The 18,001-nt window shown below is 38.7% G+C and overlaps 1 protein-coding gene across 3 annotated transcripts in view; it reads left to right on the forward strand.

The window, feature by feature from the left end:
* Window positions 1-18,001, forward strand: part of PRKG1 (protein kinase cGMP-dependent 1) — a 1,368,024-nt gene that overhangs the window by 1,234,454 nt on the left and 115,569 nt on the right. For all 3 annotated transcript variants that reach the window (NM_001082042.2, XM_008269904.5, XM_017348406.4), the window contains 1 exon segment: window positions 16,037-16,111. In NM_001082042.2, coding sequence (NP_001075511.1) covers window positions 16,037-16,111 — 75 coding nt within the window.

Raw genomic sequence — 18,001 nt, forward strand, 5'->3', positions numbered from 1 at the left:
AGCCAGGACTTGAATCAGCATCCATAAGGGATGCCAGCATTGCAGGCAGTGGCTTAACCCACTACACTACAACACCAGCCCCCAACTTGAGTCTTTAGTTGAAATCATCTAAGAGATACAATCGAGTTAAACCATCCCAAGGCACAGAATGTATCACTGTCCTATCAGAGTCAGATTGAGACTTGTTCTTTCCTTATAATTGATATTTGGAACTTAGTTATTGAAAATTAAAATCTCAAAGATTGTTCATACTTTAGCATTTGCTTCTTTGTCCTGGAGAAAGGTAAAACAATTTAAATGCCTTCAAAAATTGTGAGAGCAGTAGAAAAGACTTCAAACAATAACCTTGCTCTGGAATTTCAGAAGTTAATAATAAAGGCCAAAAGGGAAAAATGGAAATTATCCAAGTGACTAACTTAAATAGCAACCAAAAATTATGACTTAGGAAGGTCTGACAACAAGATCAGGCTCTGCTACACCTTCTTTAGGCTGCTGCTTTTGTATCAACAGATTTTTAACTGGCAACTTGGATTCTGTTTGAGGAATCTTTATTGTTTTTCTTTAAGTGGAATGAAAGATCAAATCAGAGTGATCACAGAGGATTCTGCCGAATAAGGCAGTGAGGGTAGAGTGGGAAATAAAAAATCCAAGAAACATTGCAAAGGTAGCATTGGTGAACTTTTAAAAGGGAGGGGCCCAAAGATAAGCAAGCTTTCTTTTTTTAAAATTAATTAGTTTATTTGACAGATAGAGTTAGTGAGAGAGAGAGACAGAGAGAAAGGTCTTCCTTCCGTTGGTTCACCCCCCAAAGGTCACCTTCCATTGGCCACTACAACCGGAGCTACGCTGATCCAAAGCCAGGTGCTTCCTCCTGGTCTCCCATGCGGGTGCAGGTGCCCAAGCACTTGGGCCATCCTCCACTGCCTTCCTGGGCCATAGCAGAGAGCTAGACTGGAAGAGGAGCAACGGGGACTAGAACCGGTGCACATATGGGATGCCAGCGCTGCAGGCAGAGGATTAACCAAGTGAGCCACGGCGCCGGCCCCAATAACCAAGCTTTCTAACCTAAATAATAACACCATTTAGGGAGACAGGAAGCTTAAGAGGTCTTCCATCACCTCGTTCACTCCCCAGATGGCCGCAACAGCTGGAGCTGCGCCAACCTGAAGCCAGGAGCCAGGAGCTTATTCCAGGTCTCCCACATGGGCGCAGGGGCCCAAGGACTTGGGCCATCTTCGACTGCCTTCCCAGGCCATAGCAGAGAGCTGGATCGGAAGAGAAGCAGCCGTGACTGAAACCAATGCCCATATGGGATCCTGGCTCTTCAGGCCAGGGCTTTAATCCACTGTGCCACAGCGCCAGCCCCTGATTTTTTTTTTTTTTTAAGATTTTATTTATTTGTTTGAAAGGCAGAGTTATAGAGAGGCAGAGGCAGAGGCAGAAAGATAGAGAGAGGTTTTCCACTCAATGGTTCACTCCCCAAATGGCTACGATGCCTGGAGTTTAGTTGATCTGAAGCCAGTAACCAAGAGCTTCCTCCAAGTCTCCCACGTGGGTGATATGGCCCAGGGAGTTGGGCCATCTTCCACTGCTTCCCCAGGCCATTTCGGGGAGCTGGGTCAGAAGAGGAGCAGCCAAGACTAGAACCGGTGCCCATATGGGATGTCGGTGCCACAAGAGGAGGATTAACCTGTGCCACAGCGCCAGCCCCCACATCCTAGATCTTATACTTTTTCACTTTGTGGTCTCAGATAAGGTATATAACCTCTTTAAAAATTTATTTATTTATTTGAAAGTTTCAGAGAGACAGAAGGAGAGACAGAGAGAGACATATCTTCCTTCTGCTGATTCACTCCCCAAATGGCTGCAATGACCAGTGCTGGGCAAGGCCAGAGCCAGGAGCCAGGATCTTCTTGTGGTCTCCCATGTGGGTGCTGGGGCCCAAGCACTTAGATCACTTTCCGCTGCTTTCCCAGGCATATTAGCAGGGAGCTGGACTGGAAGTAGAGCAGCTGGGACTCAAACTAGCACCCATGTCATCCGAGTTTTTTGTTTTAGTAGTAACCATGCTGTTTATAGGCTGAAAGGAAATGAAGTCTAAAGGAAGACAATGAGAGAATAAGAAAATATATAATTGATGGAGCAAGAGTCAAGGAAAAATGAAAAGTGGGTTTTTTTGAGAAAAATTTGAGGTGCTCTATCGAGAGAAAGGTATAATAATAATGTCACTAGGTGTTGGTTTAGGAGAAAAAAATGGAAACCAGAACTTAACTTTTATGACCCTTCTAAAAACTTACAAATCAGGAGCTGGTATTGTGCAAAGCAGGTGAGTGACCTCTCGAGATGTCAGCATTCCATAATGGAGTGCTGTTCAAGTCCTAGCTACTCTGCTTCTTTTTTTTTTTTTTTTTTTTTTTTTTTTTTTTTTTTTTTTGACAGGCAGAGTGGATAGTGAGAGAGAGAGACAGAAAAGTCTTCCTTTTGCCATTGGTTCACCCTCCAATGACCGCCACGGCTGGCGCGCTGCGGCCGGTGCACCACGCTGATCCAATGGCAGGAGCCAGGTGCTTCTCCTGGTCTCCCATGGGGTGCAGGGCCCAAGCACTTGGGCCATCCTCCACTGCACTCCTTGGCTGCAGCAGAGAGCTGGCCTGGAAGAGGGGCAACCGGGACAGAATCCGGCGCCCCGACCAGGACTAGAACCCAGTGTGCCGGCGCTGCAAGGCGGAGGATTAGCCTAGTGAGCCACGGCGCTGGCCGCTATTCTGCTTCTGATCTAGCTCCTTGCTAGGGAATCTGGGAGAACAGAGAATGATGACCCAAGTCGAAACCTGAGTGGAGGTCTAGGTCCTGGCATCAGCCTGGCACAGCCCTGGCCATTGCAATCATCTGGGAAGTGAACCAGTAGATGGATGGTCTCTCTCTGTCCTGTCTCTCCCTTTCTTTCTGTCACTCTGCCTTTCAGATAAACATTTCATTAAAAAATGAAAACTAAAATTGCAAGTATTATTAAAGGGTTCAAATAAACAAGAAAATGCACCTTTTAAATTGCTGTTGATGTTTGGTCAAACAACATCCCTTTATGAACTGTTCCTCAATATCCCTACATCAAAGCTCTAATCCCCAATATGACTATATTTGGAGTTAGGATTTTTTGGTAGATAATTAAGGTTAAATGAAGCCATAAGGGTGAAACCCTGATTCAGTAGAGCTGGAGTCCTTGTAAGAAGAAGAAAAACACCAGGGAGACCCCCTGTGGAAAGGCCAGGGTAGGGGTCATTTAGCCAAAGTAGGAAGAAGGACCTCTTTGGAAACCAACCTTGGTGGTTCTTGGACATTGAACTTGCAGCCTCACAATTGTGAGAAGATAAATTTCTGCTGTTTAAGCCAACTGATCTGTGGTATTTTGTTATAGCAGCCCTAGAAGACTAGCTCACTTCCACAATTGGAACTTTTGTAGACATAACGCAATAGGAGAAATAAGATGATCTATGAAAATAAAATTATGTCTCAAAGAATTGGATTGACTATGAGCTCAGGGTGTGAGATAGAACAGATATTTGTTTCCAAATGGTAGCCTGGGCCAATAGCCACCGGCATCAGGTTTCCTTATTGGGAGATTAAAATGCTGTCAGTCACAGTTGAGACTGTGAATGCTAGAGTTGCTTTGACTTGTTTCAAATCCGGGTGTTGAACTTACTGTCTGTGAGACCTTGGGCAAGTTATTTAATTATTTTAGCCTTGATTACATTATCTGTAAAACAAAAAACCTATAAAATAATTTATATGATACATAATATGTGCTATCCAGCACTAATTTTTCCTTGCATTTTTGAAAGACTTATTTATTTATTTGAAATTCAGATTTACAGAGAGGGATGCATATCTTCCATCCGCTGTTTCACTCCCCAAATAGCTGCAATGGCTGGAGCTGGGCCAGGCCAAAGCCAGGTTCACGAGCTTCCTTTGGATGTCCGACATAGATGCTGGGGCCCAAGGACTTGGACCATCCTCCACTGTTTTCCTAGGTGCATTACCAGGGAGCTGGATGGGAAGTGGAGCAGCCAGGACCTGAACCTCTGCTCATATGGAATGCTGTAACCAAAGACTGTGGCTTAACCCACCGCACCACAGCACAGCCCCCATATTTTCATGTTTTGCTTCATATATTTTGTTATTGCCCAGCCCTAGCCACTGTGGCCATTTAGGAAGTGAACCAGTAGGTGGAAGATATCTCTGTCTGGTTCTGTCTCTCCATGTCTGTTAACTCTGCCATATAAATAAGTAAATACATATATACATAAATCTTAAAAAAAAAAAAAAAAAAACTATGTGTGCCTGTCTTCTCCTCGTCACCTACATGGACATATTGAGTGAATAAATGAGTAAATGAAGGAATAAGTCCCTCAGTCTATCCAGGCAATATTCTAGTTCCTAAAGAGATAGCAAGAATGAGGCAGACTAGGCCCTTGTTCTCACAAAATTTACACTTTAATGGGGCTAAGACAAAAGACACTTAAACAAGGTACTCTTTACCCACTGACAAGTAAAAATGAGTTAAAAAGAGTAATTTCAGTGAGACTTTAGGATAAAGGCTGCTCTACATTGGCTTGTTCTAGAAGAGATGTGTGAAACAGGCACACTTGAGCTGAGACCTAAAGTATGTGAAGAAAAAGCCATGCAGAGATGTAGGGAAAGTGTGTTTCAGTCCTGAGGCAGAAGCAAGCTTGAGGAATACCATGGTCAGAGGGAACGCAGTGGAAATCAGAGAGGTTGTGGGGACTGCCAGAGTACTGACATAATCTGGTTGGTGGTTTTAAAAATTTTATTTTGCCTACTGTGTAAAGACAAGAGCAACAATAAAGGAAAAGGAGATTATAATAATCCCAAAAGAGAATGGTGACTGGGACCAAGGGAACAGACAAATGGGGATTTGTTTCAGCTCATGGAAGGTAGGGTGACCAGGATTTGGTAATGGATTAGATTTAGGGGTAGAGAGGTGAGGAGAAGACAACAATTTAGAACAATGTCCACAAGCATTTCTTAGTGAAGGATCAAATAGCAAATATTTGCAGGCCATGGGTACCCTTTGTTGTGCTTGTAACTATTCTACTCTGCTCTTATGTGCAGAAGCATAGATGATACATAAAAGAATAAATGTGATGATCTTCCAGTACAACTTTATTTACAAAAATAATCAATGTGCCAGATTTTGTCTGTAGGTCATAATGCATTGACCCTTGATTTAGAAAAACTCCTTGAGAGAATAAGATGTGATTTTCTATTTTTAAAGATCGATTTATATATTTGAAAGAATTACAGAGAGAGACAGAAAGTGCTATCTTTTATCCACTGGTTCATTCACCAGATGGTTGCAATGGCCAGGGCTGGACCGAGTCAGAACCAGGAACTTCTTCCTGATCTCCCATGTGGGTAGCAGGGGTCCAAGCTCTTTTCACAGGCCACTGGCAAGAAGTCAGATGGTAAGTGGAAAAGCTGGCACCTCTATGGGATGCTGGTGTTGCAGACAGCTGCTATTCCACAATGCTGGCCCCAAAATATGTTATATTCAGAGAAACTTTACTATCTAGAGGTTCATAGTTACTGGAAGACTCCAGCTTTTCCACATGCGTACCATCAGCTGATAGTGAAAAGAGTGGAGGTCCTTGGCATGTAGTGGATGGCCTTGTCCAAGAATATTCTGCCTCCCAACTGTGTAATCCCCAGGCCTCTTGCTCTGGAGTAAACCAGTAGATGCTCAGAGTATGTATTTCTTTGATATGTTTTTACTGATCATGTATGATGGGTTATACCACATATATGAAAATGAATATAGTATATTCAGCGGTTTTTATCTGTTACATTTACATTGTCATGGACCATAATATTATATAACTATACTTTTTTTAAAGATTTATTTATTTTACTTGAAAGTTAGAGTTACATAGAGAAGGAGAGGCCGGCGGGGCGGGGGGGGGGGTGGGGGTCTTCCATCTGCTGGTTCACTTCCCAATTGGCTGCAACAACTGGGGCTGCACCAATCTGAAACCAGGAGCCAGGAACTTCTTCCAGATCTCCCACTTGGGTGCAGGGGCCCAAGGACTTGGGCCATCTTCTACTGCTTTCCCAGGCCATAGCAGAGAGCTGGATCGGAAGTGGAGCAGCTGGGTCTCGAACCGACGTTCATATGGGATGCTGGTGCTTCAGACTAGGGCGTTAACCTGCTGTGCCACAGTGCTGGCCCCAGCTGTATGTTCTTTATGCTGTTTATTCTTTTAATTTCCCTCTAAAGTAAATATAGAAATAGAAATAGAAAAATCTACATTAAATAACAGGTGATTAATTTCCAGGATTGAGGGGCACTTTTAGATGTTAAAGAAATGAATGAAAAAATGACTTCATTAATTTATTCAATTGATATTTATTGGATGTATTCTATATGCAGATGTTTCACAAACACAAGGGACACAAGGTCCAAAAATCCTAAAGATTACAGAGTTCAGTATGTAGTAAAGATATGGGTCAAAAAAAGCAAATGAACAACAATAACAGAGTCTTCCAGAACTGTGAGATAAACACTCTGAAAAGGCACCCAAAGGTGGGAGTCCGAAAGGGGCTTAAAAAAAATGGGGGCAGGGGCACGGCCAGGACAATGCTTCTTCACAGATCCATGCCAAAGAAATAATTTGTTTGTTTTGTTTTGTTTTTGTTTGTTTTTTAAAAGATTTATTTATTTATTTGAAAGTCAGAGTTACAATAATTTTGTTTTAATCTCCTTCTATCATGGACAGATGTTTTTGTAATGTATATGAGTGACTTGAACATAAAATTTAAAAAGCTATAAAAATCAATGGCCACCTTTTGGTTTTTGAACTCAGTATATATAGAATTCTATATCAATAAAAGTGTCAGAACATAAATAACCTTGCATTAGAAAAGTTAATCACATTGTCATCAAAGGCATAGATATAAGCAATAAGAAAGAGAATGACTATTATACTTATTTTGCAGTCATAAAAAATGAAATTTGGAAGTGAACATAGAATTCCCTTTCTGACTGCAACAAATAGGCTTTGAAAGAGTGTTATTTATATTAGTAGTCTTTAATATGCCTGCTTCTTGATTGTTAACTTTTCTGATCTGTGTTAGATTGATAGAAATGTCACTGGTAAAGATTAATGTTTATTTAAATTATTTTACATCTTAGTACAGAATAACCAGTCTAACAAGGCATTTGTTATTTTTTGATATGTAGATGATTGCCATTCTAACTAGAGTTAACAGTTAAAGATTAAGGGCAAAAAAGTAAAAAACAAAATCTTATACTGAAATCCGTTGTAAATGCTTCAATAGTAAAATTATTAGAAAAGCAAATGTATGAATAAAAGTGAGAAAATTAGTTAATACAGAGAGAGTATATATAACCAAGCATGTCCTACATGCTTTATTTTTTTCTTCCATATAACCATTAAATTGGTTATTGTATAAGCACAAATACAGCCAGTTGTCAAATAAGTACTGAAAAATTGTGATTGCAACTTTGAAATAACATTGAAAAAAACTGGAAGGTTGTGTGCCAACATATTAGCAACATTTAGCTCAGAGATGAAGAATTACAAATAATCTTTTATTCCTAGGAGCTTTATATAGCCTTTTTCAAAATTAAACATATTACAACTGGAGACACACACACACATAAATCTTAAAATTGAAAACTAGACTATCTTATTTGATTAATATAATGAAACTAGTCAAGAAGGCTTTGTGTTGGAGAAGACTGATGATACAGATATATTACATGTAAAAACATGGTCAACATTACATCTGTTTTTGTTTTTGTTTTTGTTTTTTATTCTACAGCAGTTTCATTAAATAAACTGGAAGAGTTCCTGAAATCAGTTCTTGGCCTGTTTCTTTGGTCTCCAGGCCAATTTGGATCATTATTTGGAAATTTTGGTAGCACCAAGGCAGATAACCAGGAACTAGTTTAAGTGTTTGTTATGTTTAGCGCATTCCCCCTAATGAATGATTTCTATGATAGATTAAGATTTTTGTTACAAAGGAAAGATAGAAACAAACACTTCGGTATGTGTACTTTTCTTTCACAAATGCAAACGTGTAAGTGCAGAATAAAAATACTGATAAGAAAACAAAAAAAGTATGATGGCTTTATTTATAATTATTTTCCTATTAAATTTTGAGTAAATGAAATTCTTTTTGTGGCCACTATAATCTTCCTTTGGATAAGCTTTCATATATTTACCACCTTGCACCTTGTGTTACCCTTTTTTTGTGTGTGTCACCTTTAATATAAGACTATAATTTTCTTGAGCTTTCACATTATTTTGCATTACTTTCAGTAGCTTGAATATTCTCTTATAGATAGTAGGCATTGCATTAATATGTATGTGTGTCTGGATAGATGGATGAATAACAGGTATGGTAGAGATATTGGTTGGTTTTACAAGGAGGGGTGCTTGTTTTATCTCCAAGAAACTCTGTTTATAGTTTATACCTTATGTATAAACCACTAAGAATTATATTTTCCTTATTTTTTTTCTTTTTTTAAATTTTTTTTTTTGACAGGCAGAGTGGACAGTGAGAGAGAGAGAGAGAGAGATCTTCCTTTGCCGTTGGTTCACCCTCCAGTGGCCGCTGCGGCCGGCGCACCTCGCTGATCCGATGGCAGGAGCCAGGTACTTCTGGTCTCCCATGGGGTGCAGGGCCCAAGCACTTGGGCCATCCTCCACTGCACTCCCTGGCCACAGCAGAGAGCTGGCCTGGAAGAGGGGCAACCGGGACAGAATCCGGCGTCCCAACCGGGACTAGAACCCGGTGTGCTGGCGCCGCAAGGCGGAGGATTAGCCTAGTGAGCTACGGCACCGGCCTATATTTTTCCTTATTAAATACAACAAACAAGAGCACTTACCTGAAGCAACAAAGTGAATAAAAGGATTTTCTGGATAAATGTACCAAAACAATAATGCTCTAACCTAGATAACAAATATCCCAAATAGCCTGTGCCACTGACTTTCTTTTTGATTTCAATAAATATCCTTTTTAAAAAAAATTTGCCAAGGGAGGTTATCAAAGTGTAACAGTGTAAACCTATCAACTTATGGCAAGAGGGCCTGGCATTGTGGCACAGCAGGGTTGGCCTTTGACTGCAAGGCTGGCATCCCATATTAGAGTGCTGGTTTGAGTCCTGGCTGCTCCACTTCAAAGCCATCTCCCTGCTAATGCACCTAGGAAAGCAACAGAAGATGGCCCATATACCTGGGCCCCTGCCACGTAGCTACTATGGCCATTTGGGGAATGAACCAGCAGATTGAAGATTTCTCTCTCTCTCTCTATAAATCTGCCTTTCAAATACATACATACATACAAAAATAGATAAATTCTCTAAAAAAGATTCAAGACAGTAGTCATAATAACACTTGAAAAGATTTTACTTTGTGCTGTTGATGTATTTGAAACTGTTTCTGGTTTAAGATTTTACCTTTAATCTTGTGAACTTACTACGTTGAACTGTCAAGAATAGGTTGTTATCTTACTTAAGGGTATAATCAAGAAAAAACTGTTCAGCTCTTTCTCCTGCCTAACAACAGTCGCTCACGTGCTCCCAGGAAAGACCTTTCCCAGTTGGCTCTGCCCTTACTGCTGCAATGCCCCCACATAGCTCAAGTTCATGTCTGACACTGGGAAGGAACAGATTCACAAACCAGCTTAAACGGGCCTGGGAGAAATCAGTGTGGCTCTGAGGGATTCCTGTGGCACAGGCACATCCTGGGGGGATCCTCGGGTCCCAAGGACCTTCCTAAGGATCTCTGCTATTAAGGCAGCAGTTGCTGTTCAGACACATCAAGAGAACCAATAAGGATAAGTACGCTAAATTCTAATTCTGATAGGGGGCTGAATTCACCCATCTGCTTGACACAAGACCAAGCGAAATCGCCCCCACTCCCTCAAATGGAAAAACAAGTCACCCAGAGCCTCTGCCTGGTGGCATTAGTTTGTGTATATACTCATATACTCAAGCAATGAACTCATTGCTTAACTAAAAAAGCAAAATAAAAAAAAATTGAAAATAGATTTTTCTCCAACCTATTTTGAATTTGAAAAAAATTAAAATTTTTACATAGATATCTAAATATTGTGTCAGAGTAGAAATCATAAGGATTAAGTAACAATATATCTGTTTTTATGTAGACATATAAATATACATAGAGAGAATATATGTATGATTCATTCATATAAAAGATACTTTGTAAATTCTAAGTTACAGTTTAACTGCTTTTATTGTTTAACAGCATGAGAACACTGGTCCCTGATATTTGGGTTGCATTTGTATTAATTTAAAACCCATTTCTCTCCAGAAGAAGTCTTATCACATCATCACTGAAGAGCAAGATTATACACATTTTAGACATACCACTGCGTAATCAGCTCCCTTCAGAAGAATGTTTTGGCTTAATAATGAAAACATCTTAATGACTGAAATTATTTCCCACTGAGTTACTCTCACCATCATGTCCTAAGACAGACAAATTTCCTAGAGTGAAAAATAGTGTTTTAATGGATGTTTCTTAAGAGATACTTCCATAAATGTCATCATTCTTGATATGAAAGGCTCATTATTTCCCCTCCCTCTCTCCTCCCTCCCTTCATTCCTTCCTGCCTCCCTTCTTTCCCCTTGTTACCTTGCACGTATGTTTAACTATGAACAGTAAAGCTAGAAAAGACTTCTTATTTTCTCCCTTTCTATCTATATGCTCAGCTGATAATATTTTACCCATTCTCCTTAAAAATTGTGTTAAGTTGAGGGGTGAACCAACGGAAGGACGACCTTTCTCTCTGTCTCTCTCTCTCACTGTCTAACTCTGCCTGTCAAAAAAAAAAAAAAAATTGTGTTAAGAACTCTTAAAATTTCACTTCTGACCTCTGACCTCTAGAAAAATAACATGAAAACGTGAACCTAATAAAGGTTTGCTTTTAAGATATCCATAGTTAAAAACTTTTTGCTTAATAGTATCTCCTTAGTTAATTCTGAAATTAATTCTAGGATATATAGAAATTGACTTTTATTTAACAGTGCTAAAATATGATTTGTGTTTAATCTGTGAGTTTGTTAAAAAAGGATTTACTAATTTTCCTCTAGTTAAAATTTGTTAAAATGATACACCATATTTTATGGTTTCACGTTCAGTTGCTAAAGGAGTCGACATTTTGCCCATTCAGAATGGAATGACAATGTAAGTCTTCCTGAATGCACAAAACGTCACAGGACCTGAGAAAATATTTAGAAAGGCGAGTGATACCAACACTAATGGGTTTCCAAAATGACTATCTGAGAAGAGTTTACCCAGATGGCAGGTGGTCCTCCAGAGTGTATGTGAAAGGGAAAAAAGAAACACTAGTTAGTTCATACTTTCTTCAAGGGTGATACATTCTAACACCACTGATTATTCTTATTGAGAGATCTAATCTTTTTTTTTTTTTCTAGTTTAATATATCCTATCTTTTCATTTATTGCCAAAATGATCCAGAAACAGCTACATTGAGTTTATATCTCATAACATAAGTTCTTTTTTTAATAAAAGGTTTATTTATTTATTTGAAAGACAGAGTTATAGAGACAGAAAGATCTTCTATCTACCAGTTCATTCCCTAGATGGACATGACGGCCAGATCCGGGCCAAGCAGATGCCAGGAGTCTGGAATTCCATCTGGGTCGCCCATGTGGGTGGCAGGGGTCCAAGCACTGCAGCCGTCTTCTACTACCTTCCCAGGTGCGTTAGCAGGGAGCTGGATTGGAAGCAGAGCAGCTGGGATTTGAACTGATGCTCCGATATGGCATGTCTGTATCACAAGTGCTGGCTTACCCCACTGCACCACAACGCAGACCCCAAAGCAGTTCTTTCATGTGCTTCAGTGCTGTTCTTACATCACCAAACCTTGGCCTGAGAGATCTAATCTTATTTGTTGATCAGTGAAAGAATCCCAGCCAGTGGCAGCCATTTAGAATTTAGTAATACTGCCTGAAAATTCTGCAGTTTCCTATGTTTCTATTAAAATATAGTGGTTGATTTGCTGCTTATGGGATTTTGGAATGCTAGCAGGTTACTTTGTGTTCAGTGCTTAAAATGTTACCTTTGTCTTCTTACAATTCCAATTCCAAACATCAAGATTGTAATTGTTATTTTGAAAAGAAATTTCATTTGCTTCATTTATAATTTAGAGTATAATTGTGAATATTTATATATTCCCATCACACTCTATTCTTCATCTGTGCATTAGTGTGCATGTTTGTGTGTATACAGAAGGACAAGCGGTTACTGTCTGACCTATGAACATGTAGTGTTCAATTATTCAGCAACTAAAATATTGCTTACAGGGTATTTAGAAGTACTTCTGATATAACTAAGTTAAATATCAAGATATTAACTCACAGTTTATGATTATGACTGTAAATAGTGACAAAGATATGCAAAAAAGACATGCATAAAAATTTCCCCACAGTTCATCTGTAATTGGAAAATTACACATGATTTCATAATTCCTTCTTTCAGGTTTTAAATGTTTTCTGTAACCAAAAAGGAAAGGAATTTATTTCACAAATAATGTTATATCACATCAAGATAAAGTCATTTTGTAAATAGGTAACATTTTATTCTTTGTCTAATAGTACAAATTTTAAGGTGAAAATAATTTAAAAATTTAGTAACAAAAATTAGTATCAGGTCAGTACTACATAGAAAATTTTATATTTTAAGTCAAGGAGGTTTAAAAGACTTACATGGAGAAAGTCACACGTGTTCATTTCTTTTTATTGTTTTATCATTTGATATGGCTAAGAGTTAGCAAAAGGGATTGTAAAAAAAACCTTACTGTTTGTCAAGTTTAAAAGGAGGTCTTTTTCCCAGTTAGGCTGAGCTTATTTCTGGACTTCTTGCCACGATTAGATGGTGTGTACCTTTAAAGCTCCGTGTAACCTCATAACATGCAAGCTTTCTCATTGGTATACTTTACTCTAAGCATTTAACGTTGCATTTGAAAAGAAAAGCAATCTGACATTTTAACCTAGCCTCATGTGCTGAATAGAATTTCTTAAAAGTCTACATTCGAATTTATCTTCATTTTATTTTCTTTGCTTACATATTTTTCTGCTTAAAACATCTCAGCTTGAACACTAGGAGATTTTTTAAAAAACTGTTTAAACTCGAAATTACTGTGAGTTTTAAATGTCTAAGAATAGCATCTTTTAATGTATCTGAATGGGTTTGAAAAGCTGTTTGAGTGATTATTGTTCTTTTGTTTCACTACATAATCGTTTATTCCTCTCACTAGCTTTCCACGTTTAGATTTGATTGTATTGAAAATATTCAAGTGTTATAAAGGGCAGGTGTGGGCCTTAGGGAATATAGATTGTAGTCCTGTTGCTGAATGCTGCTGAATGGGTCATTTTGGACAAGTAGCCTAAGCTCTCTCTCTGCTAGTTTATAAAAACAATCAGCCAAATATTATCTGATTTTTCATAGTGCAGAAAATTGTGTTTTGCTTTATAATATGAACCCATCTAGTCTTAGAATTTCTCCAGGTTTAGGTAAGGACCCAGACCTTTCATGAAAAGGTGGAAAAAGTTGTCATGTCAAGAACAATAGCAAAAATCTTACCAGAACATTTTCTCAACAATGGGGATTATATTTGTCATTTATTTCATCATTTTAGGACATTTTTGTAAACTTCATGAGGACTACTGCCTATTATTCATTCGTTTGGCGTGAACTAATAGAATTCTTTACAAAAAAACTTTGTATTTTCCAACAAAATTCTTGATTCCTGGGCCTCTGTCTAGTGATTTTCTTTTTGTATAAAAGTGCCTGGTGTGTGTAGGGTAGCATTCCAGTTCCTCTGGACCTTCAGATGAGATCATTATCCAGGGTCTGAGATAGTTGCTCTGTCCTCCTGCAGCCAGCCCCTTGGCAGGGCAACATGTTGTCTTTATAGTTCTTAAAAAAAAAAGTGGTATATGTGAATGCAATTAAAAATGTTTAAATTAGCAAATATCACACTGTGTTTAGGGTTTAAAATTAATATGTAAATTTTTACAGCACTTTAAAATTCCCCCACCAAAATCCTAGATATTGCCGGGGATTTTTGATCCTGGGGTTGATACCTAATAATTGTGCATGTTGACAGTTTTCATAGATAGGAGGCATCATGTAGATTTTAAAACTGTGAAGGAAAACGGGCCCCTCCTTCCAGACAGTCTTCAATTTTGGTGGGTTGAATGCCTTTGAGGTATTTTTTTAACCTCTCATGCTCACTATCCTCATCTATGAAATGGAAATAACGATACCAGTTCATGGAACCACTGTAATTCATAAGGTATCCGTTACTGCATGTAAAGCATATGGAGCAATGCCTGGCCTACACATAAGACTCTGATGGTCCTGTGAGTGCTGGGCTTCTGAGTATTATTATTCCTTTACTTTCTGCATTCAGCTGTGTTCAGTGGTTGGCGAATTATAGTGTGCATAAGAGTTAATGTACGGCTGGCGCCGGAGCTCACTAGGCTAATCCTCTGCCTTGCGGCGCCGGCACACGGGGTTCTAGTCCCGGTTGGGGCGCCGGATTCTGTCCCAGTTGCCCCTCTTCCAGGCCAGCTCTCTGCTGTGGCCAGGGAGTGCAGTGGAGGATGGCCCAAGTGCTTGGGCCCTGCACCCCATGGGAGACCAGAAGTACCTGGTTCCTGCCATCGGATCAGCGAGGTGCGCAGCGGCAGCCATTGGAGGGTGAACCAACGGCAAAGGAAGACCTTTCTCTCTCTCTCTCTCACTGTCCACTCTGCCTGTCAAAAAACAAAAAATGTAATTCGGTTGCATTCAATAATTTTCAAGGGTGTTTTTTTTTGTTTTGTTTTGTTTTGTTTTGTTTTGACAGGCAGAGTGGATAGTGAGAGAGAGAGACAGAGAGAAAGGTCTTCCTTTGCCATTGGTTTACCCTCCAATGGCCGCCACGGCTGGCGTGCTGCGGCCGGCACACCGCGCTAATCCAATGGCAGGAGCCAGGTGCTTCTCCTGGTCTCCCATGGGGTGCAGGACCCAAGCACTTGGGCCATCCTCCACTGCACTGCCTGGCCACAGCAGAGGGCTGGCCTGGAAGAGGGGCAACCGGGAAAGAATCCTGTGCCCCAACCGGGACTAGAACCCAGAGTGCCGGCGCCGCTTGGTGGAGGATTAGCCTAGTGAGCCGCGGCGCCGGCCTCAAGGGTTGTTCTATAACGTATACATACATCTTCTTTGTATTGACTCCATTATATTTTATATTATAAATATGTATGACTTCAATTAAATCTAGACACTTTCCAGATGACAGCAGGAATTAAGCAGATTGGGTTTAAACAGTTAAACGAATCTTTCTGTTTCATGTTGAAGTCACTTTTCTTTAGTCGCCTAAAATACATTAATTTTTCTAGAATTCTTTCCTGTTAATTGTTTTCCCATCTTCTGCATATTTATTTTGCCATTGAAAATGAGCTTAATATTTGGTAAATGGAGGTAATGATGCTTGTCTTTTCTAATTTGTTTGAGAATTAGAATTAATAAATGTTAATCCTAATTTAAAGAATAGTACCAGGCATATAGTAGGCATTCCACAATTGGTAGATCTTGTTTTTAATTCAATATTAAGATGAAATGCCTCATGAATTGAATGATATACGTGAATTAATGTGTCAAAGACTTGATTTCATTCAATTCTTTGAATATCTGCTTTTGCAACATATGGTTAGATTCTGGAAGCTGTAGAGGTGAGCAAGGTACAAGAGATTGCTTGTATTATAGCGTTTTATCCTAGTCAGGGAAATACCATTAACTGATGAGCTGATATGTTTCATAACAGTGTATCTGTATTAAGTGCTTGAATTCCTTTTTATTTAGATGCCCTTCGATTGCTTCAGTCTGTCATTGATTATGTTGCCCTGGTTACTACTTTGGAGTAGGAGTTATTCTAATCTCTGTGTTTCCTTTGATAGCTCTTTCAAGCATCTGATTGGAGGGCTGGATGACGTTTCTAACAAAGCCTATGAGGATGCAGAAGCTAAAGCAAAGTAAGTGACATTGTTTTCTTTATTCTTAATTTTGATTTTAAAAAACTCTTTGAATCGAAATAGGAGCCAACTTTTTTTTGGACTTAACAAAAAACCCAATATTCCTACAGAAGGATATAATTACTTGTGATAAAAAGAAGATTTTCAAAATGATTATTACCTAACACTTGTGGGTTTATTTAATAAGTACTTCTCTGTTCAAACATGACAGCTTAAAGAAGATCATCTCAACAATGGAAAATAATTAGCGTAAAACTCTGTGTGAACAATTGAGAGTGTGTTATTTCTACCAAAAACACTTTCAGAGCCAATGGTGGTTGTGTTTAATAGTTGTTTCTGGTATAGAAAGGAATAAACAAGGCTAGAAATAGTGCTGTGGGAATTTGTCTTTATAGTACATTGAGCTTTGATGTCACTAATGTGAAAATTATATGGAATGGTAAATGTCTCACTCATTTATATAAAATATATATAAACATACAATTCTATTTACAAGGATCATTTGCTATAAAACAAAGCTTTAATTTTTCGACAAAGATTTAAAGTAACTTGAAGTTGGCTTTTTCTGTGCAGTTTTTAGATGACTTAAAGAACAAGTAACCAATGTAATCTTTCCCTCTTTCCCCATGTGTAATTTAGAATTTGATATAATACAGGAAAGCTGAAGGACAAAATTGGCAAAATCTATTGTTAAATAGATAGTTAAGGGGTAGGATTTGGTTAAGTCAGTTTTGTAGCAGCCTAAAAATCAAAAGAAATAAAATAACTTATTTTTCTGTGAGGTTCCATGAAGGTGAAATGTTAGCCTAAAACTGAAACATTAGTCTACACTTCATGTTAATCTGATTAAACTATATTACTTTCAAAACTATATAAATAAATATATTCACAGTTCTCTACATGGTTTATTTTTTGTCTTCTCTGAAGTTTGAGGGAACATAGACTTAAACCCTGAGGTTGAAAACCAACAGGGCTTCTGTCATCTGTCAAGATTTGCTCAGGAAACTAAAGTGACCAGTTGTTTTGAAAATTGATTGATTTTTTCCAAAGGCAGAATTACAGAGAGGAGGTGGGAGACAGAGAGGTCTTCTCTCTGCTGGTTCACTCTCCAAAAGGAAGCCAGGAGCCTGGAACTCCATCTGGGTCTCCCACATGGGTAGCAAGGGCACAAACACTTGAGCCATCTTCTACTGCTTTCCCAGATGCATGAGCAGGGAGCTGTTTTGGAAGCAGGGCACCTGGGATTAGAACTGGGATGTGATGTCACAGGTGACAGTTTAACCTGCTGCACCACAATGCTGCCCCCTTGAACTGACTGGTTTCTGCTTTTTCTTTTGTTTTGTTTTACAATAGGTTAAAATGTGCTGCAGTTCTCAGTTTAGGTGTTAGCTTCCATTATCAGTGCAAGCAGAGGTGACCTTCCTCATTTTAAAAGTGATAAAACTGCTTTTGCCATTGTTCAGCTTTATTCCCAAAGGAATATTTTTGATACATAAAAAATTTATTACAAGAGGCACATTCATATTTCTAGCTTATGTAAGCTTATTTTTTCTTTAATGTATATATGTATATTTAATTATGTATATATATGCAGATTCAGCTCAGTGTATCATGAATCTTTATATATACATGTTAGAGATAATTTATATATACATATATATGTACACAACTGGTAATAATCTTAAAAATTCATATAAATCTAATTGAATAACAATTCTTAGAGTTTGTAGAAAAAGTCAAATGTCTTTTAAACTAATATATCATTGCTACTTTGATCTATTTCTAGTTCCCTACTGAACTTCAGGCAAATTTTCTCATGGAAGTTTGTGTTTAACTCCTGTTTACTCGACCCATAGTTGAGGCTGGTTATAGGCCTAAAGTTGATCCATG

Source organism: Oryctolagus cuniculus, chromosome 15, assembly GCF_051225735.1.
Source record: "Oryctolagus cuniculus isolate XC-2025 breed Fujian yellow rabbit chromosome 15, ASM5122573v1, whole genome shotgun sequence".
In the NCBI taxonomy this organism is placed as follows: domain Eukaryota; kingdom Metazoa; phylum Chordata; class Mammalia; order Lagomorpha; family Leporidae; genus Oryctolagus; species Oryctolagus cuniculus.